At 36.2% G+C, this 23,060-nt stretch overlaps 1 protein-coding gene across 2 annotated transcripts in view; it reads left to right on the forward strand.

The window, feature by feature from the left end:
* The window catches only part of LOC145670388 (uncharacterized), a 382,033-nt gene that overhangs the window by 350,120 nt on the left and 8,853 nt on the right, over positions 1 to 23,060 (forward strand). For both annotated transcript variants that reach the window (XM_081739007.1, XM_081739008.1), the window contains exon 5: positions 10,970 to 11,161. In XM_081739007.1, coding sequence (XP_081595133.1) covers positions 10,970 to 11,161 — 192 coding nt within the window. The remainder of the gene's footprint in view (positions 1 to 10,969; positions 11,162 to 23,060) is intronic.

Below are 23,060 nucleotides of genomic sequence, written 5' to 3' on the forward strand. Positions count from 1 at the left end.
AGGACAGCGCAGGGAGTGACATCTATTAGCATTAGGTAGACAAGAATAGCGCAGGAAGTGACATCTATTAGCGTCAAGCACACAGGGATAGCGCAGAGAATGAGATTTATTAGCTTCAAGTAGACAAGGATAGCGCAGGGAGCGACAACTACTAGCGTTAAGTAGAGAAGGATAGCGCAGAGAGCTACAACTATAAGCGTCAGGTAGGCAAGGATAGCGCAGGGAGCGACATCTATTAGCGTTAGATAGACAAGGATAGCGCAGGGAGTGACATCTGTTAGCGTTAGGTAGACAAGAATAGCGCAGGGAGTGACATCTATTAGCGTCAAGTACACAAGGATAGCGCAGAGAATGAGATTTATTGGCTTCAAGTGGATAAGGATAGCGCAGGGAGTGACATCTATTAGCGTTAAGTAGACAATGATAGCGAAGAGAGCTACAATTATAAACTTCACGTAGGCAAGGATAGCAAGGATAGCGCAGGGACCGATATCTATTAGCGTCAGATAGACAAGGATAGTGCAGAGGGCTACAACTATAAGCGTCAGGTAGGCAAGGACAGCGCAGGGAGTGACATCTGTTAGCATTAGGTAGACAAGAATAGCGCAGGGAGTGACATCTATTAGCGTCAAGTACACAAGGATAGCGCAGAGAATGAGATTTATTGGCTTCAAGTAGGTAAGGATAGCGCAGGAAGTGACATCTATTAGCGTTAAGTAGACAAGGATAGAGAAGGGAGTGACAACTACTAGCGTTAGGTAGACAAGGATAGCGCAGAAAATGAGATTTATTGGCTTCAAGTAAATAAGGATAGCGCAGGGAGTGACATCTATTAGCGTCAAGTAGACAAGGATAGCGCAGGGAGCGACAACTACTAGCGTTACGTAGACAATGATAGCGCAGAGAGCTACAACTATAAACTTCACGTAGGCAAGGATAGCAAGGATAACGCAGGGACCGATATCTATTAGCGCCAGATAGACAAGGATAGTGCAGAGGGCTACAATTATTGGCGTTAGGTAGACAGGAATAGCGCAGACAGCGACATCTACTAGTGCGACTTTTTACTATTAGGAATTACTGTGATGCACGAAGCGTTTGCTGTTCCCAAATTGGATTTAGCTAGTATAGTATTTGATGGCAACACTTGCTCGAAGTTGTTATTTTTTTACATTCAGCATGATCACGCTATACAATCAAGGCCGCTATGATAATATTAGTCTTTTGTATAGCTAACATCTTCTGTGAGCTCAAGTCACCCTGATCTTGACGAAACGAAAAAAGAAAAATTGCTTATAATCCATTTTACCTTTCATCCGCTGAAGCACTGGTAATTTGTCGTTCCATGCGCCATTTTATGAAAAGATTTTTCGCTTCAAAGATAATCTCAAGGACCTCACACTATGCATACAAGAAGGTTTTCATAATTTCTGCTGCGGAGATTTACTCCACGTCTACCTCAATTAAAATTAAGCTAACTTCCAGCCAATGCTTTTTTTTTTTTTTTTTTTTTTTTAACATAGGCTTTCACAACACGTTCATTATCTCGAGCACGAAAATGCTATGACATTTAGTTACCTTTTATGATTATGCCTAACAGTACGATATTTTAGATTACTTTCTACTTTCCTTGTAATATACTGATTTAACTTTCTTTCTTTTTTTTTTTTAAAGTAATCGTAACTTATTATTATGATGTTAGACCCTATTACTCATTTAATTCTTGTACTAGGTCACTTTTCTGTGTTTCGTATTTGTTTGTTAGATTCAAATTTTTCAACTTTAATTTTACTTCTATACTAAAAAGACTTCTGACATTTTGTACAGATGTGTGAACTCAGTGCCGTGCCATGGGGATGGGGAGCTAGCGGGACGCCGGCCCCGGGCGCCGAAGTAAGGGGGCGCAAAATTCGGTAGGGGAGAAAAAAATGAAAGAAAAAAGAGAGAGGTAAAATTACTTTTAATATTACTTTAATTACTTAAATCCTCTTCCTGCTTCGGAAAATGGTCCTATAATGTTACTCATGTTAGGAAAATGCATGTGCATATACATAAAATGGAAGGAAAAAAGTAATAAAAAGTGCTCAAAATCAAGGGAAAGAAAACAGGGTTTATTTTTGAAAAATTTTTACGCTTCGCGCCAACCATTATGGCGTTTCGTGGTTCGTCTGTTCATCTCACTCAAATGTACGAGGGCACCGTCGTACACTCTCACCCCGAGCGTTGATTTTCTATGACACGGCACTGTGTAAACTCGAAAAGATACAATATTTTCACATAGTTTTCACTCTAGCTTATTGCTTTACCGTAAAATAAATTAAGTTACGTTTCTGTTTAATTGTTGTTGATATAGTAATGGATGATAGGAGAATAATAGAAAGAAATCCAGAGGTCTTATTAAATGCTTGCAGGAACATCGGTTTAGAAGTAAATGCAGAGAAAACGAGAAAACTAAATACCTGAAAGTTCGTCAGGTTCGTAATGCTGTAAATTATGGATGTGTTAATATACATAGTTATAATAACTCGCCCGCACCGATGAACCACTCGCCCCGGGCGAGTGGTTATTTGCATCCCTGCATTATATATAAACTTTCGACAAACTTGATACTTTCAAATATCTAGGATCAATATTTACAAACCAAAATCATATTCACGAACAAATTAAATGCTGACTAATAGCAAGGAATTCGTGTTATTGAAATGAAATGAAATCTTTAAAGTTTTACGTCCCACGGTTATGCCGGTTAGGCTAAAGGAGACGGTGATAATGAGAAATGAGTGAGATGGTGGAATGAAGAAAGTGGGAGGAAACGGGAGAACCCCGAGAAAACCCATGAGCACGGTGTTTGTCCACCACAAAGTCCACACGGCGCGAGCTGGGGTCGAATCAGGGACCCCAAGCACCGGAGGTGAACGCTCTACCACTGAGCTACCGCGCCTCCGACATCGTGTTATTATTCAGTTCAAAATCTTTTCTCGTCCCGAATTCTGTCGAGGAATTTGAAGCTTAAAATATATAAAATGATAATCACGAACGTTGTGCTGCATGGTTGTAAAACATGGTTTCTTAGTTTAAGAGAAGAATGTAGACTGAAAGTATTTGGGAACAAAATCCTGAAACGAATTTTTAGACACAAGAGAAACGGGAATGGAGAATGACGAAAACTTCATAACAAAGAACTGCATAATTTATGCCGCTTACTAAACCTTCTTGGGGTCATCAAGTCTTGGAGGCTCAGGTGGGCAGATCATGTAGCCAGAATAGAAGAAAATAGAAATGCTTTCAAAGTCTTGACTGGGAGGCCAATCGGAAAACGACCATTAGGAAGATCTAGGCACAGATGGGAGGACAATATTAAGGTGGATCTCGCAGACATAGGAATACAAAGTAGAAACTGGATCCAGTTGGCTAAGGATAGAAGTCAATGGAGATTGTTTTGTGAATGCGGCATTGAACCTCCGGGTTCAATAGGCAATAAAGTTAGTTAGTTTTTTGTTTGTTTGAAATAAATCTACTAATTTAAACTTCAACGCTTTCATGCTAACTAGGGCTCTCAAAATTTCGTGCAACTATATGATCTGGAAGGTGATACAACATTTTCACATAGTGTTCACTCTAGTTTATTGTTTTGCTGTAAAATAAATTACGTTTCTATTTAATTGTTCGTTTGATTCAAATTTAGTAACATAAATTTTAAACATTTCCATACTAACTAGAGCACTAAAAATTTTCTACAAATATGTGAACTCGAAAACAATAAACATTTTTATATAATTTCCACTGTAGGTTATTGCTTTCCTGTAAAATTAATTAAGTTACATTTCTGTTTAGGCACTTCCATAGTAACTACAGCTTTTACGCATACTGACGAATATCATGTTGTTTCAAGGGTGCCCACTTTGAACAAACCTCACTCAAACTCACGCTCACATCATCATTTCGGACTCACACTTACATCGTCAACCCGACATCACGCTAACTCGACCTCACGCTCAAGAATCATCTCGACATCACGCTCACAATATCCTTCCGGCATCATGCTCACTCAACCTGACGCTTATAATATTGTCTCGTTATCACGCTCACATCATCATCTCAACATCACATCCATTCGACCTCACGCTCACAATATTTCGACATCATCTTCACTAGACCTCATGCACACATCGTCAATCTCGTCAATCCAACATCAGGCTCACTCGACCTCACACTCACGTCGTCTCGACATCATGCTTATTCGACCTCACTTACATCGTCAACCCAACTAACTCGACCTCACACTCACAGCAACGTCTCGACATCACGCTCACTGATTATGCTCACATCATTATTTTGACATCATGCTCACTCAGCCTCACGCTCATAACATCGTCTTGACATCACGCTCATATCATCATCTCAACATCAAGTTTACTTGAACTCACGCTCACAACATACTTTAGACATCACGCTCACTCAATCTCATGCTCACAACATCCTTTCGATCTCACGCTTATCCAACTTCACACTCACATCATGCCGACATCACAGCCACACCATGATTTGGAACTAGCGCTCACTCAAGCTCACGCTCACTTCGTGAGGGTGAAGTCGAGAGAGCGTGAGATTTTAACTCATGAGCGCCGACCTCATGAGTTCGAGTACCTTTGATTTGTTCTACTCAGTAAGAACTATCGATTAATGTATGTCTCATATTCGGACAATTTTTGTTTGTGTTAAACGCCTATAATATTGTGTAATTTTGTGTAATTATTACTTGTAATTAATTTCTTTTCTTTAAATAGTAGTTATTATTTGTAATCAAAAGTAATTATTATTTGTAATCAAATTATTTTCTTTAAAAAAGTAATATTACTTTTAACCTATTCTCTGGTACATGGGGTCCTGGATTCTAACCCTGCTCCCGCCAAGTGAACTTTGGGGTGGACAAATACCGCATGCGTGGGTTTCCTCGGGGTTCTCCCGTTTCCTCCCACTTTCTTCATTCCACAATTTCATTCATTACTCATCATCACCGTCTCCTTTAGCCTAGCCGGCATAACCGTGGAACGTAAAACTTAAAACTTTCATTTCATTTTTTCTTTTCTTTAAAAAGTAATATTACTTGAAATCAATTTCTTTGCTTTTAAAAGTAACATTACTTGTAATCAATTTGTTTCCTTTAAAAAGTAATATTACTTGTAATCCATTTCTTTACTTTAAAAAGCAATAGACCTATTGCTTAAAATCAATTTCTTTTCTTTTAAAAGTAACATTACTTGTATTCAATTTGTTTTCTTTAAAATGTAATATTACTTATAATCAATTTCTTTTCTTTAAAAAGTAATTATTATTTGTAATCAATTTCTTTTCTTTAAAAAGTAATATTGCTGTGCTCAGTTACTATTTTGTAAAGCTACTTTCCAATCTCTATTCTTATTTCGAACAAATCAATTTGATTTACAGAACACAACCTTAATTTCTACGACTTTGTACTCTTTCTTGACAAGACGAGAATTTTCTTTGTTCTATTAGATAAAAGGCGATTGGACGAGGCTGGAAATTGAAATCAATTTGCTTCAAACTTTCAATTCCTAAGGTCTTTTAATTTGAATATATTAGCCGGCCAATGGACATATAAAAGGGGACAATATTGGGCACAGACACAAGGAGTTAAAACCCTTTTATCAGAAACTTCATTCTCTGTCTCCAAGGGTGGTTGTTAACAGCGAGAAGAAGGAGAAGAAAGAGAGAAAGATGAGGCAGGGAACTGCCTGGCAACACTGTAGAATTCAATCTGTTACTTAGCAACAGTGTGCATCGTCCACTTTTCCATTTGATGGGATTTCTTTGGCTCGTTGCCTCCTAATACCATTCATTCCCCCATCAAAATCTCCTTTTCGAGTCAACCTCTTTCCATTCCGAAAGGGGGTGAGTTTGTTTCCTTCTTTGCTCAGGTGATGGCAAGCGGCTTCTTTTTTGGTCGTCTGATGACCTTTCGTGAAAGGATAGGAACCCAATAGAAGCACACAATAAAACAGAGTTTGCTTTCGTTCAAAAGCTAAATCCCAAATTGTACGAAGAACAACAATATAAAATGGGAGAAAAAATCTTACAAAACAATGCTACGGTTTGAACACGAATAAAGTTTGATCTGAAAATAACGAAGCAGTTCTGCTCTCCAATTCTTTTTAAAAATCTTATCTTCTTTAAAAAAAAAAAAAAAAAAAAAAAAAAAAAAAAGAATCTCAAGTAGCGAAAAAAAAATTGTGCCTGTGGTATTGAAAACGATAAATTTTACTTTATTTTAACGCTGTTGAATACCTGAGCGTTCTTTGTTTTGTAGTTCATTCATTCATATGAGGAATGATCTCTTTTTTTGTGTGTGTGTTTGAAATAAACTGGATTTTTAATGACGAAATTTTCAAATCTACTTAAATGTTCCTTATTATTTACATAAAAATTAAATTTTCTGATATTAATTTTGTTGAGAAAAAGACTCATAAAATGCTTCCTGTACAGTACTATACTGTATGGGTCAGAAACATGAACATTACGCAAAAATGATGAAAAACTAATGGAAGCTTTCGAAATGTGGGTGTGGAGAAGAATGGAGAGAATTAGGTGGGTCGAGAAGAAAACGAATGAGAGAGTATTATAAATGGTAGTGGGGGGAAAATAATTTTAAATATTATTAAGAAAAGAAAGAGCAACTGGTTGGGGATATTGACCAAAAAGAAACTGTATCGAGGGACGTGCTAGAGAGTATGGTCGCAGGAAAGAGAGGGAGGGGACGCGAAGGAGACTACAATTAATGGACGATATCAAAACAGAACAAAAATCGTACGTGAAGACGAAGAAGGTTAGCGGAGGATCGTGGAGCAGTTGCTGCAAGTGACCTACCAATAATAACAGAGTACCTATGATAATGATTATGATGATGAATTTTAATGTTTAATAATCAAATATAAATAATACTAGCTGAAACGCCTTCTCTTCCACAGATACAATAGTGTAATATTCAGTAGAATAACGGTACATGAGTTTCCCCCCTTCACCTTTTATTATGAAAAGATATTTATACAGTTTGTAGAAAAGATTACAAATAAGTAGTTTTGTATTTGTCTCTAAAACTTCTTTCTTCTAAGTTAGGTAGGCCTATAATTTAATCAGTTGCCAGTTGCACTCGAAGATAGGTAGAAAATGACTAGTTAACAACTGATGACTTCTGCTTCTAGGTGTCCGTTTATATAGCCAGTCTTCAAAGGCGGAGCTTGTGGAGGGGTCGAAGGAGTCCTCTTCGTATGTGTTCGTGTTCCGTCGGTGGTGATGACATCCGTCGTCTTGTTGCTGGTGCTTGTGCCGAAACACGCGGTTTTTTTCACTGATGTGGGATGTTCTCAATATGAGAAGGGATATATTGCAATAGGGCCATACAAAAATTTGAACTTTTTTCTCCCTTTCTATGTGTATTACAATAAAATTTTAATGATAAAAACAGTTAAAATACTATATTTTAAGGATAAATTTTGAATTCCTCTGTTTCCTTAGGTTGCACTCATTAATCAAAATGACGTGATAAAAACTCAGCTTGAGGTAGATAGTAACTATGTTCAAAACTTCATTTTGTACGGTTTGGCCATTTTCTTCTGATGTGATCACAGAGACACACGGTCAATGTTAATTTTAGTCTGGTGAAGAAATATAAATATTTCCCACTCTCTGCTTAATACGGAAATTTTCGAAAACCTTGATTCACGAGTCCCCTTTTTTCTTCACTATAATGAGGAGTTTATAGATCGATTAGGATTAGGATTTAGATTTCTGGTCTTTCGGCATTTACGGCCATGTTAGCCCGTTATATATAAAGGATGAAGTCCCTCTTCGATCATACTGTCTGTGGAAAGGGAAGGAAAAAAAAAGGATTGGGGAAGCGGCCTGGAACCTGTTTGTAGGCACCATCCCGGTATTTGCCTGGTGCGAATGAGGAAAATCAAGGAAATCTCACTGACTGGATGGTTGGACTGAAAAAGCTTTTACACTTTTTCGACCGAGTGTTTCCATCGGGAAACTTGCAGAACCCGGGACCGCTCGCACCAAAGGCTAGAGCGTTAGCGATTACACTAAGCGGGAGCAAGTTTATAGACCGAGTTTCATCTTCCTAGCTTCGCGCCCTCATGAGATACTGTATTTTTGGCATAATTTTTGGACTCCACCTCTACTTCCATTAGGATATCCCTTTAATTAATGAATTTAGTGCTAACTACGTGGTATGTTCCAAAATTCATGTTAAACAGTTCAACTGTTTATTCCTGATGCGATCACAAACTACAAAAACTCCAATTGATCCCAAGCAGAGCTGGATTAGGGGGGGGGGGTTAGGCGGGCTGTAGCCCCGGGCCTCCACTCTGATCAAAATCTTAGCTGGCTGCCTAAAAAAGAATCATGCAAAATACAATCATCATAAGATAAAATATGACCAAAAATATGAAACATATTCCCTAAAGGTGGATCACTACCCGGAAGTCAGTACATATTTTAGCTCATTGCCTTAACTACTGCGCAATAAAACGTTACATATTATAAATATTGTACTATAAGATAGAGTAATGTTTCAGGTACAGCACAAGACACTGATTTATTTGGTTGTCTCTCCTGATATCGAAAAATATAACAAATAAAAGAAAATATTTGATTCGTTTTGCAATGAGCACACAAGATGGCACTTGCTGTAAGATCTTACCAGAAGTGCTCAGTTTTACAAAATGTTTATTTGTATGTGTAAAGTATTTTAAAGTAACGATCTTATTGCGAAATAGATATATTGTTTGAGCGTTTTTCACGTTATGTTTCATATTTTATTTAAATATTAATTTAGATTTAAGGAAATAGATTTTGAGACGAAACTTGCGCAGAACGCCATAATGCGTTGTTGCCAAATTTGTACGTTTACTGTAGTAGTCACAATAAGAAAATTCCTGGATTCTAGCGTTACAGTTCGAGAAGCGGGATTGCGGTAAGGATCGAAAACTAATTTCTCTAGTAAGTATCCAAGCAGAATTCCATGATTACTTCCTTTATTATCTGGCATCAGTAAACACTCTACGCTATCTGGCAACACCACACTATTTAAGCTGCGTTTAGCATAGCATTGGGAATACCTAGTGATCCACCTTAACTTTCGTACTGTACTATCACAAAAATGTACTAGGCGAAGTGAGCAGAGCCCACATTTTTTTTTCTAGCCCCGGGCCTCCAGATGGATTAATCCAGTCCTGATACCAAGACATGGCTCCCCATATATTCCCATAGGGCTTTATTATGGATGAATTAGCGGAGAGTCGGCCAATGGAACTCACCTCTCTCTAGCTATTTTAAAGTGTGTAATGTGAGTCTAACCTGTGCTCACGTGTAAGTCCCAACATAAAGAGTCACCGTTGATAATGCAGCAGTTTTGGAGTTGACTAGACGAATAGAGTAAAATTATAAGAAGAAAGAAAGAAAAAAAGAAGAGAACTGAAACTTTAAAGTGACCTTTCTAAATTCTCTATTTCATGGAACCATATCCTTTCGAAGGATCAATACGGGTATGAAATAAAATGAAGTGTAATCTTTCAGTTTAACGTTCCAGGATTATGTCCTTCAGACTAAGGGGGATGGATGATTAAGACAATATTATATGTTTCTATTTGATTAAAAAAAATCTGTCTTCTGTATGAGGAAACCACAATATTTTATCATGTTTTTCCATCATCTAGGAAATATTGTAAAAATAATTATGTTTTTAGCATAATATGAATATACAGTATGTTTGTATAATCACATCATTGACATTCTATACCATATGGCAATATAAATGGTCACTGAACGCCAATGTAAATCAACCAGTGTAAGTGGTCACTGAACGCCAATGTAAATCAGCCAATGTAAGTGGTCACTGAACGCCAATGTAAATCAGCCAATGTAAGTGGTCACTGAACGCCAATGTAAATCAGCCAATGTAAGTGGTCACTGAACGCCAATGTAAATCAGCCAATGTAAGTGGTCACTGAACGCCAATGTAAATCAGCCAATGTAAGTGGTCACTGAACGCCAATGTAAATCAGCCAATGTAAGTGGTCACTGAACGCCAATGTAAATCAGCCAATGTAAGTGGTCACTGAACGCCAATGTAAATCAGCCAATGTAAGTGGTCACTGAACACCAATGTAAATCAGCCAATGTAAGTGGTCACTGAACGCCAATGTAAATCAACCAATGTAAGTGGTCACTGAACGCCAATGTAAATCAGCCAATGTAAGTGGTCACTGAACGCCAATGTAAATCAGCCAATGTAAGTGGTCACTGAACGCCATTGTAAATCAGCCAATGTAAGTGGTCACTGAACGCCAATGTAAATCAGCCAATGTAAGTGGTCACTGAACGCCAATGTAAATCAGCCAATGTAAGTGGTCACTGAACGCCAATGTAAATCAGCCAATGTAAGTGGTCACTGAACGCCAATGTAAATCAACCAGTGTAAGTGGTCACTGAACGCCAATGTAAATCAGCGAATGTAAGTGGTCACTGAACGCCAATGTAAATCAGCCAATGTAGGTGGTCACTGAACGCCAATGTAAATCAGCCAATGTAGGTGGTCACTGAACGCCAATGTAAATCAGCCAACGTAAATGGTCACTGAACGCAATAAAATTCAATTCAATTGAAGTGAATGATGATGGAAAAATTGGTGTAATGAGAAAGTGGGAGGAAACAGGAGTTCCCTGACACAACCCACGGCACGATATTGTCCACGAGAAGCTTACTTGGTCGGGATCGAATCAGGGATTCTACGCAAGAAGAGGTAAGCGCTCAAACACCGAGCCACCGTGCTCCCAATAATACAATTAGGGCACGTAAAGTTGGAAATTCCCTTTTAAGCAAATAATTGAATTAATTCTACATCAACGACTATATATATATTTACGATTTTTGTTTCATATTTCAGTGTGGCTGGTAGCATCGCAGAGCCCTGCCCCCGTGTATGTAAACCCAGCAGCTCAGAAGGCGGCCTCGCAGTCTACCCAGGCAGCAAAGGCGGAATCTTTGGTCACGCAGACAGTCTATGGCTTCCTTGATTTTACAACCACCATTGGGAACACTGTGATGGTGTTCTCTCCACAAAGTGCACCACCTGCAGGTAAAGAACAAAGAATCTTGAACCCGAAATGTTTTTTTTTTTTTTTTGTGTGTGTGTGTGTGTGTGTTTCTTCCATATGAGATTTAGAAGTATGGGTAACATGATAACTTTGGTCTTCAGGCGATCATATCAATTACTTTCACATTGACTGTCAATTTGGAAGGAACCAATATGTCAAGTGTATCAAACACCCGGGGTCAAACGCTATTATGAGTAAGATACGAAAAGAAAAATAGAAAGTTATTGGAAATCGGTGTTTTTTAATCTAAAATGATGGAATTTTTCCAACGAACCGTTTGAGTTCCAAACTGGTAAATAGACTTATGTTAAGTTAAAAAGCAAGGCTGCCAGTTTCTGCAGACTGTTCCTTTGGATCCTCACTACAGCTACGTTGAAACATGGATGAAAAAAGAATTTGAAGTGTTCTAGGTGACCTCACACAACAATGTACACGATCTTCGTGTTAGTTGTGCGTTTCTTTACGTTCCTGTTGAACTGGAAACGAAGTCAAAGGGGCTGGTGCAATAAGAAAACAACAACAACACCATTTTTGATTGAAAATTAACCTATTTCCAACAATTTTAATCTCTTTCTATTCTTTTATCCGTATTTTGACTCATAACGAAGTTGGCCTATGGCTTCGATCGATTCTTGATGCACCCTGTACTGTTAAGTTCAAGAGTTATGAGATATTGTGAGATGGAGGACAAATTAGGCTCAATGAAGTTCATACTCGCTTCAAATTTAGTCGTACCAAAAACTTGGTCTCAAATGAATGATTAAATATATTGGGAATCTTATGAAATTAAGGTCGACAAGTATGTACAACGTTTATGGTTCAAATGACAAGTGTCTTAAACGTCAATTTCTAGTGAGATTTTCGAGTAGTTTCTAGCAGCATAGGCAGTAAACCCAATTGTGAGAAACAATAGTCAAGCCAAATACGATCGTTAGTGCTACGTTGTAATTGACCACTGCTTTGCCGAGCACTTGCCAATCAAATCAATACTCAACGTTGATTCTACCTTATAATTGGTCGCTTTGCTGAGCACTCGCCAATCAACTCAATTGCCAACGTTGCTTATAATTGGCCCCTTTCTCCAACATTCGCAACTAACTCAATTGCCAACGTTGGCCCTACGTACTAATTCGCATTTTGCCGAGGATTCGCCAATCAACTCAATTGCCAACGTTGGCCCTACATACTGATTGGGCGTTTACCGAGCATTCGCCAGTCAACTCAATTGCCAACCTAGGCCCTACATACTAATTAAGCATTTTGCCGAGCATTCGCCAATCAAATCAATTACCAACGTTGACCCTACGTAGTAATTGGCCGCTTTGCCGAGCATTCGCCAATCAACTCTATTATCAAAATATAATATCTACGAGTAATTGGAAGCGTGAGATTGAAACTGTTGAATAAATTACGTAAAAATCTTAGCTGGGCAACATTCACTTTAAATTACATTGGCCCACAGTCATTTTAAACTTTATTTCTTCAATTACTACTTGCAGCCATTTCGACCATTAGCCAAGTACGACGTACAAAGCGTGCCACTGAAATATTAACCAATAATCGTGTTTTCCACAAGATGAGACAGGACGTGTAATAAAGTTTTCGTCTCGCCTTCTCGATTTTCGAAAAAATATTTCTCATCTCGTCTCGATTCTTGGAAAGATTTTCTTGTCTCGCTTTGTTTCGTAAATTGATATACAAAATGTATGCCTTGATTTTCTCTTAATAGACTAAAATAGTGTGACGTAACATCCTTCTCGTTGCCATGGTGATCGCCATTTTATTTCCTAAACAACAAGTAGCCTAAATACCTAAAGAACCTATGTGCAAAACGAAAACAGTGATGAAATATTTCGGAACTGCAAACATTAGAGTGGAACAAATACTTGTGTTTCTTTTTAAATATTTCTAATGATTGAAACTGAAAAAAAAAAAGGTAGAAAAGGTAATTAGAAAAGAAATATGTTTAATTAGCGTGCATGACAAGCATTGACACTGAAATTAGCGAGTTCACATGTCTTGTGAAATTTTCTCTCTGATGTATATTTTGAGAATTTCTATATTTTCAGGTTAAAAATTAAACCTTAAAGTGTACTTACCCTGTTCATAATCAGATATTAACTTTAAGTAATTCCGGAAAATTTTTGATTCAGTAATATGAGTATGATATACTATTGCAAATTTGAAGAGGATTATTGTTTAACAGTTGTTAAAAATAAATACTGAACCATTCATAATTGGATGTGTAATTATTGTACGTTTTCTAAATTTTTTTTTTTAAAGTTGATAGAGAATACCGTATACGAAAAGATGTTACCTATATCCACTGATGGTCTGGATTGAATATTTCTAAAGGGTAGCCTTTTCTTTCTTTTGTAATGTATACTTAGAAATAATATTGTGCACTCCCATAATAAACAGTAGACATTAGAGGTGTAAATGCCCCAATAGAATTAACATTATTCTAAAAGACTTTTTTTCTTTTTTAAAAATCATATGTTTTTACAGCTTTCTCTGTGCCGACAGTTTGTCAATCTACACGTTAGGGAGTTTATATTGCGTATAATTGCTTCTTATGGTGGATTACATGATAATTGTGCTTACATTAACTATTCGATTTCTACCTTATTACTTAGGGATGTGGAGCTTTTAGAAATAAGCTTTTTAGCTCCATTAGCTCCACGCGTTTGTATAGAAAAAAACATGGCGATCACCATGGTAACGGGACGGAAATGACATCACTATTCCAGTCTATTCCATCTAGAAGTCCCTCCGCGTCACGAGGAATCGACAATGGGTATGATATAACTTTTAAATCATATTTATTATTGGAGAGTGCTCCTACAATTACTTTATCAATTTCTAATTTCTACAATATGAATCACGTAACAGTGTTTGAGGTTTAAGACATGGGTGAACTAGAATTACTGACGAGACCCGGAACATTTCTTCTCGATTACGAGACGAGTATTGTCATGTTTCTTTTGTCTCGTCTCGAATGTCAGCATGTACTTTTCGTCTTGTTTTCGAGACGAGAGGAATAAATTCTTATTTCATGATCAACACTAATCAATAAATATATTTATCACCACTTTCTTTACTTATGCTATACGTAATACTTATGCAATAATCATCAGAACACTATCTGTTACCTAAAAATAACCTCCCAAAACCCAGTTTCTCTTCGTAATGAAATTAACTTTAAAAAGTGTTTATTTTTTCCTTCTTTTCTAATCTTCGTTTTTCCTTCACTTCTTTATTCTTGTTTCATTTCTTTATTTCTAAAATTGCTAAACAAAATTCCTTTTATATCTAACATTCTTAGGCTCCAAACTCTCCATAATGTTTTCCAAAAGACGGAAAGAAAACTTCTGTATACTTCTCATCTATAATAATTATGGAAAACTGTTTCAGTTTTAGATTTTGTAAACAAGTTTCCTGAACCTAACACTACAATTAAGTTACCAAGAATGAATACAATTCTCAGTACGTTAGCTTACGCGCCATTGGCGTGAGAGACTTGGGTTTGAGTCCCGACAGGAGCTTATGTGGTTTGAATTCCACGTTAATCAGTAGATCCCGTCTCATATAGCCTCGTTGCTGAAAGGGACGTTAAACTCCAAATCATAACAAAATCAAGAATTCTCAACACATACCTACAAATTGACTTACTGCCAATAGTTGTTATTTTCTTTTTGCATCTTGGTGCCACTTCTGTTGACAGTACTGTAAAATACTTGAAACCTATACATTACTTCCCAAATAACCAGTATGTTTTTGAATTAGATGCAATAAGAACATCAAATTTGAAACTGGAAAGATTCAGAGAAATGTCTGCGAAAATACGAGGTTTGAAACGTGAAAGTTTGTAGGAAGTATCTGCGAGAAATGTAGTTTGAAACGTAAAACACTGGAAAAAGTATCTGGAAATAATGAGATTTGGAACATGGAAGATTGTAAGAAGTATCTGCGGAGAGACGAGGTTTAAAACGTAAAAGATGGAAGAAAGTATCTGCAGAGGAACGAGATTTGAAACATAATAAAGGTAATATATATATATATATATATATATATATATATATATATATATATATATATATATATATATATATATATATATATATATACAGTGAAACCTGTCTTTAGCGGAATCAAGCGGGACTCGCAGAAATTTCCGTTAAAGTCAGGTTTCCGCTTAATGGAGGTAGACGCTGTCTTTTTTTTAATACATGCATATAACGGACATACTGAGAAAATATTGTACGTACGTTGTACGTACCTTTTTCAATTAAAATGCTTCTTTTTTCTACGAATTAATACACAAAAAGTTTAAAATTAATACAAAATATGCTATGCACATGCTTTCTTTATTTTTTCAGTAGTCAAGCAGAGCTTTCTGTATACATTGCTGCTTAGCTGTTCTACTTTCCATACACACTTTAGCCTGAGAAACTACACTGAGTAAATCAGAGTCATTTTTCCGTAAGGCAAATTGATGCAGTTCCTTTAAACTTCTGATATCATCTTGATACGTCTTTATTCTACACTCTTTTTCGAACTCGGTACCGTATTCCTCTTCTTCTTCCACCTCGTCTTCTCCTTCCGACTTTCCGTTTCATTCTTGATTAAGGTGAGGGGACTACGGACAAATTGTGGGGGTGAATATGGGTAGTGCTTGGGGAAGGTCAACAATGCCCAGAAAAATTTAACAAAAGAACGAAGAATTTATCGCAGACATGTAATGTATATATTTACCCTCTCACAGAATGTCAAAACATTTTCTAAACACTGTAGTCTGGAACTCTGAAATTTCCGTTAAAGGTTTATTTTGCTTTCCGCTGTCCGCATAACACAGTTTCCGCTTAATGAAGGGACTTTTACACGTTTTTTACTCTAAAATTCATGGGACCGTGAAATATTTCCGTTTAAGACAGTTTTCCGTTTAATAAAGGGTCCGTTGAAGGCAGGTTTTACTGTATATCTATCTATCTATCTATCTATCTATCTATCTATCTATATATATATATCTATATATATATATATATATATATATATATATATATATATATATATATATATATATATACAGTAAAAACCAATTACAGGGAAACAAAATTTGGAACGTAAAAGATTGTAAGAAGTATCTACGAGGAATGAAGTTTGAAACGTAAAAGATAGTAAAATGTATCTGCGTAGAAACGAGACCTGAAACTAGCAAAGGTAGAAAAATATCTGTGTAAAATGAGGTTTGATAAGTAAAAGATTGAAAAAAGTAATCGCAGGAAAACAGTTTTAAACATAAAATATTGTAGGAAGTATCCACTAGGAATGAAGTTTGAAACTAAAAGATTGTAAAAATTAGATACCTGCGGAGATAACATTTTTAAAACGTAAAGGATAGTAAAATGTATCTGCGTAAAAACGAAGTTTGAAAACATAAAAAAGATAAACAAATCTGTGTAAAATGAGGTTTGAAAAGTAAAAGATTGTAAAAAGTAATTGCAGGGAAACAAAGTTTGAAACGTAAAATATTATAAGAAGTATGTGCGGAGAATCGAAGTAAGAAACGAAAACAAAAATCCTGAATGCGGAGTTGAAAAATATGTAGAAAATTCCAGAAAAAAATTATGTGAATCTTGAAATAGTACAGAGTGTTTGAGGAAGAATTAGAGCTGAAACAAAATATTGCAGAAAACCAGATTTGAAAGTGGAAAGATTGCAGACAGTACTTAAGACAGGGATGCAAATAAGCACTCGCCCACTCGCCCGGGGCGAGTAGTTCGTCGGTACGGGTGAGTATTTAATATCATACCGAAGGTGAGTAAATGATTTCTACTGTGGGGTGTGGGCTAGTAGCTCTTTTCTCGAGCTAGTAAAATTTTGTTGCTTATTTGCATCTCTGACTTAGGGAAAAAGGGGATTTTAAACATGAAAACCTAACAAAAGTCTATGGAAAAAGACAAATTGAAACATGAAAGATTGCAGGAAATATATGTGATAAAACGAGATTTGAAACTTGGAAGACTGTAGGAAATATCTGCGGAAGAACGAGGTTCAAAACTTTATATATTGCAGGAAATGTCTGTGAAAAAAATTCGTTTTAAATTTACAAAAGAAATACATACAGGGGAACATAATCTGTTAAGATCTCTTCATTTGTTCTCATCATCACTCAACTTAATCAGATAAAGTATGAGATCTCACCTTAATCTTAAAAAAGTCCCCTCAACCTCAGTTTCAGTATTGAGGATGAGAGTAGGTAGGTGGTGAGTAAAAGTAATTTGCTAAGTTAAACATCAGCAAAGCATAATATTAAAGTTATATTCTTCATACACATGTTCTATGTTTTGGTAAAAATCCTGTTCTAGGCCTTAGAATTCTCTTGCCGACCAGTTGTCATGTAGTCACACTGGACATCCTTTGCGCAACTGCTTTATTACAGTTGAAAGACTATTGGGTTTTCACGAAGTTATTCCTAATGTATAAGGAAAAATCTATTCTAGTTACATGGATAGACGTATTTCTCTAGTTACCTCTTGTATCTTTGCATTTGCTTGACCGAATAAGTGCAATTTTGTTCTTGTGCCAACGCGACTAACTTGCTGTTCAGATTGTTGGGTTATTGCCATGCCATGTGTTTTTGTCAATTTAATTTCAAGCAATAGTTGGGAGAATGTTGGGTTAGGCCAATTAGTCAGGCAAGGTGTTGCAAGGGAATAATCGAACAAAGCGTTGGGAAATTTTAGTAACAAAAGAAGAGCGTTACTATGTATTATAAATTTGTTTTTTTGTAGGAATGAAACCGTAAGTGGCTGAAGTTATTTGTCAATTCGTTATGAGCCATTGATCGTGGCTGAAATAGTTTATATGTTGTATTAAACCCAAGAGTGGCAAGTGATATTTTGGTGGTTTATGGTAAAGCCAAGGATGACTGGTTGTTGCGGAATAAGCCCAATAAATGACATTGAAGAGAAAGTGATATCGACATTCATTAGTAAATTCTAGAAGATTTGAAAACTAGTTAAAGTAAATATCTTTGCTTCTAAAATTGACTACCTATCACAGATGTAAGGAAATTTCTGCCAAAATGGCGGAATGCGCAGAGCTTTGGCTGCGCGTTAGCTCTCATCTCGCGTGTTTTAACCTTAAGTAGATTAATCGATTTTCAGACATCGCTAATTCACCAAATAGGCCTGAAGTCATGTTCTTCTGATACCTGATTACATGCTCAAGGAAAACTTTCTTTCTCCTATGGGAACTCCTTTCTAAACTAGTGGTTGTGTTCTGTTGGTCGTCAAGTTTAACGAGGAATGGAAGTACAGTTTCAACCTAATTATTATTTGCTTTCAATTGAGAAAATTGGTTCTCAAAAGATCTTTGGCTCTTTTAGCTTAAGTGTTTTCCTCTAGGACGAATTGAAATGTTCTACTTTTTCTGTACTAAATGTGTTGTAATAATAATAATAATAATACTAACAGAAGGACTAAACCTACAGTACGAAAATCGTAATCTACAGAAGTTGTTGTGAACAACAGTTATCAGGGATGTCAAGAAGAAATTTTCTACTACTAGTATCTGTATTTTTGCAACTACTATCAAGATCGTTTACCATAAAATTGAAAGGTTTAGTGAAGTACAGTACACCACTAACGACTTTTTATCTTGGTGTAAAAATTCTTCTCTATCATATCATCTATTCATTGCAATATTATAAGAGGAATAGAAAAGACTCAAGAGTCATATTTGATCAAACAAGGAGTTCGGTTTACTACAGGGTGTGCTGAAAGTCACGAAGAGGTTGTAACTGTGAATAACGTTTTTATTTATCATTAGTTTCCATTGATATTTCACATACTTAAAGACAAGGATGGGAGATTGTTTATATTCATATGTGGAATATTATCTTAGGTAGGTGTCCACCATTATGAGACTGACAGATACGGACTTTGTGTAGCACATGACTTATGATAGGGGTCAACACTTCTGGTCCAAGTGCTCATATTTCTGAACTAATATTGTCCTTGAGCACCTGTATGTTTGTGGTTTGTTCACATATATTTTGTCCTTCAGATAGCCGCAAAGAAATTAAGCGGAGTAAGGTCAGGAGAACGGGAGAGCCAGTACATGTCAGTGTTTCTCGAGATGATGTGAAGGCGGAAGATGGTCCTCAGAAGACCAATTGAGACCCTTGCTGTGTGTACTGTGGTCTCATCTTGTTGAAACAACATCTCAGGCATGTCCTCCACTGCAGGACAAACAATAGTCACTATCATGTTTCGATATCGATCACCAATTACCGTTACTACATTGGCTTCATCATTCCATATGAAACTGGAAGATTTTATTCTTCAAAACTTCATGAGAAATCGATTATTAATATAATAAAGTGCAACTTTAATATGCCCATGAAGCTTTCATTGGTGCACGTATATGAATGTGTCTGTCATTTATACTGAATATTGTGTGATATTACAAAATAAATAAATAAATAAAATTGAAAATAATTCATAAACCCGGAAGAATATGTGATGAGAAGTGTTTACTGTCCATGTTAAATTAAAGCTGTCATAAGTATATCCACTCGTGGTCCTCTCTCTTAAATCTCAAACTTATCTGTATGATTACCAATGTCATGCATTCCGAATCGCACACCGCATACATCTCCCCAGTCCGACCCTAACACTCTATGATCTTATCACTTTTCCAAGCATCACACATCGTATTGAATCTCTTAGACAGAAGTCCTTCACTGTGTGATATACCTCTCACCATCCTTTACTCATGGATACTATGCGCCATCATGAACTCCATCCTGATCGTACTCGCTACAATATGCCCATTCTGCACTCAATCTGCTTTTTACTTTATACTGCTATACTCTACCACCTGACCATCCAGACTTTGTTCTGCTATAAAACTACCAACCTCATGTTCATCCACTTCACATCTTTCTATTCTTCACTGCACAGTCAAACCTTTTGTTTTTTACTACTTACGTTCTCATCAGCCTGGAGCTGCTCCTAGGAAGAAGATAACACTCATTTGTTTTACTAATACACCCTTATGTTGTCCCGTGTATTACAGATAGTCCCATCTATCACTTCCATTATATTCTCATTCAAGTTGGTAGTCTAACATTCCAAGATCACTCAATTCAATCAATCAAACTTTTCATTCTTTATCTATGTGCATAATTTTTCTCCATCTTTATTTATGTGCTTATATTGTTCTCATGTTTTGCTTTATTATCACACTTATGTACAGTATATCTTTGTATGTTTCTATCATTTCCTTATTTATGTTATTATAGCCAATAAAACTACATCTATCATTCACTTATGATTATGATTGAAAATATCATAATGCCCTTGTTCTGATAATAAATAAATAAATACATAACTCTTAGCCCATTCATGCCTTACTCCTCTAGCACATACTCCTTCACTTCTCTCATCTAAGAGTAGGTGTAGCCCTCTAAAAAGACGTTAACATATGGCTAGCACTAAAAAAATATACATGATTACAAGCCAGTCTTTCTTCACTCCTAGTAACTCACAGTAAATAAATAAGTAAAGTCTTACATCACATTTAGTACATTAGGAAAATTCATTTAAAGTAAGTTTCGTTTCACCTTACAGAAAATTTTCTGATTCATGATCGACCTAAAAGGAATGCTTTAATATAAAGTCTATCAATATATTCTGGTGAGTCAAGACGTAGATGACGGAGCCAATCAAACAGTTTTGCAATTACCAGAGAGAGAGAGAGAGAGAGAGAGAGAGAGAAAGAGAGAGAGAGGAAGCAGGAAGTAGCCGAAGGGAATTTTCGTCCATTAGAGTCTGAGTGGTCATTGAGCATTCTTTTCAAAGCTCTTCGTAGCCTAATTAAGACCTTTTGGCCTCCCTAATGTACTAGAAACACACGTAAAAATAATTTTTTTTTAAAAAAAGAAGTACAGTAAACCTAGAAAATGGCGATGAATCAATAAGCTTTCACATCACAGAAAGTTTTCAAAAAAAAAAAAAAAAATTCCGTAGGCTATCTTATATCTTTTCATCTTTGACTTCCTCTCTCTTCTCAATGCTTTTCGTGTGATAGTGGAGAGTACGAAACATCTCATGCAGATACAGAGTTGGTCAACATACATGTAATGTAATGATTATAAACATGATGTTTGTTTTTTTTTTTATTATATTTTGTTAAAGAAAATAATCTGTATGGCGGAGCATACTCTAGCAGAGCAGGACAAAGATCAGGGTAGGATGTTATTAGGATATGGTAGTTGTATTGTAAAATACTTGAGAACAGTATAGTAGAATATATTATATCCACATTAACTAAAAAAAAGATATATCTCAAACGCAATTATATATTAGAGTAAAGGTTGTCCTTATCATGATAATTTTGAGAAAAAAAGAGTTGGCCAATCAGAAAGAATAAGTACAGGGCTAGCATAAATGATTCATTCATGTTTAACAAGGCCATATTTCCTAAAGCATAACATGTACACACATCAAAGATATATATGGAAATAACCACAAACTCACCAGGTTTATACACCCTCTACAAATGTTCAATATGTACCCGTTTGGTGACACCACACAAGTCCAGACGATCCTCGAGCTCATTCCATACATTTTGTAGCATAGTCCTGTTAATTGTCTCCACTGCAGTACTGATGCGTTCTTTGAGCTCGACTAAGGATTTTGGTAGTGGGGGTACGTAAACAAGATCCTAAATGTACCCCCACAGGAAGAAGTCACAAGGAGTTAAATTAGGAGATCTGGGAGGCCACGTACCTTTCCCTCTACAACGCAACCAGTTGTCGCTGAATTGCCGATACCACAGCAAAATGCTTTGTTTATATGGCGATTCTTTCCCATATTCTCTTCTGAAAGCGCGTTAAACAGCTATAACAGACAAACATCTGGCATATTCAAGGACACAAAAACTTTTTTCTTGCTTTCCCTTCGTTTTCGACAGATACTACCTCGTACTGCCACACTGCCACATCCGACCGGAAAGATAATGAACTCGTGCTGCCACACAGTGAGTTTGTGGTTTCTTTTCATATATCATTCATGTGTGTACGTGTAACACTTTTGAAAATATAGTGTTTTCAAAACGAATGAATTAATTGTGCTAACACTATATAACAAATGGGAAAATAATCTATGAACAAGACTATAACCTAAAATTGTAGTGACACTTAAATTTTTAAACAAGGAGACATTTTGTGGACATTATCCATCGCTGCTCGTGAGTATCGTGTAATACCGTGGTATATATGGCAATATCGTGATAAGTAGCTGTTAATTTCATTAGTCAACAGAAAGTGGAAAAAAGCTACTTAAATGTTAGGAAATGCATAAACATATGCAAAGAGAACTAAAGTATAAATACTACAAACATTTTTGCCAACTATTTTATGTGTGGATGATACTAATTTTATTACATGTTGTCAACAGTCATCTTAATTGGAACAATCATCATTGACTATGGCACATACATCACAAATAAACTGTCTCCTTTGGCCTAGCTGGCATAACCGCGGGACGTAAAACACTCTATGTTTTCATTTCATTTTTATCATAAACAAATTGTGCATAATTTGCTCCCTGGTTAAAATAAATTACTAAAATTTCGTTGAAAATCGAACAAGTTTTCTAGATCATTAGGAACTCAATGTCGGAATTGGAGCTTACAGCATCTACAAATAAAACAACCAGTTTTATCGTGCAAAACCAGTATTATTTTAATTTATTATTTAAATATTTATTGGCTTGCATGCTGATTAACTTATTTAAAAATCTATTAAAAATTAGTAAAATCATTCGCGGGGTCGTAATTTGTGTTATATACTATTATTATTCTTTCATT

Source organism: Thermobia domestica, chromosome 14 (genome assembly GCF_964235325.1).
Source record: "Thermobia domestica chromosome 14, izTheDome1.hap1.1, whole genome shotgun sequence".
Classification (NCBI taxonomy): Eukaryota; Metazoa; Arthropoda; class Insecta; order Zygentoma; family Lepismatidae; genus Thermobia; species Thermobia domestica.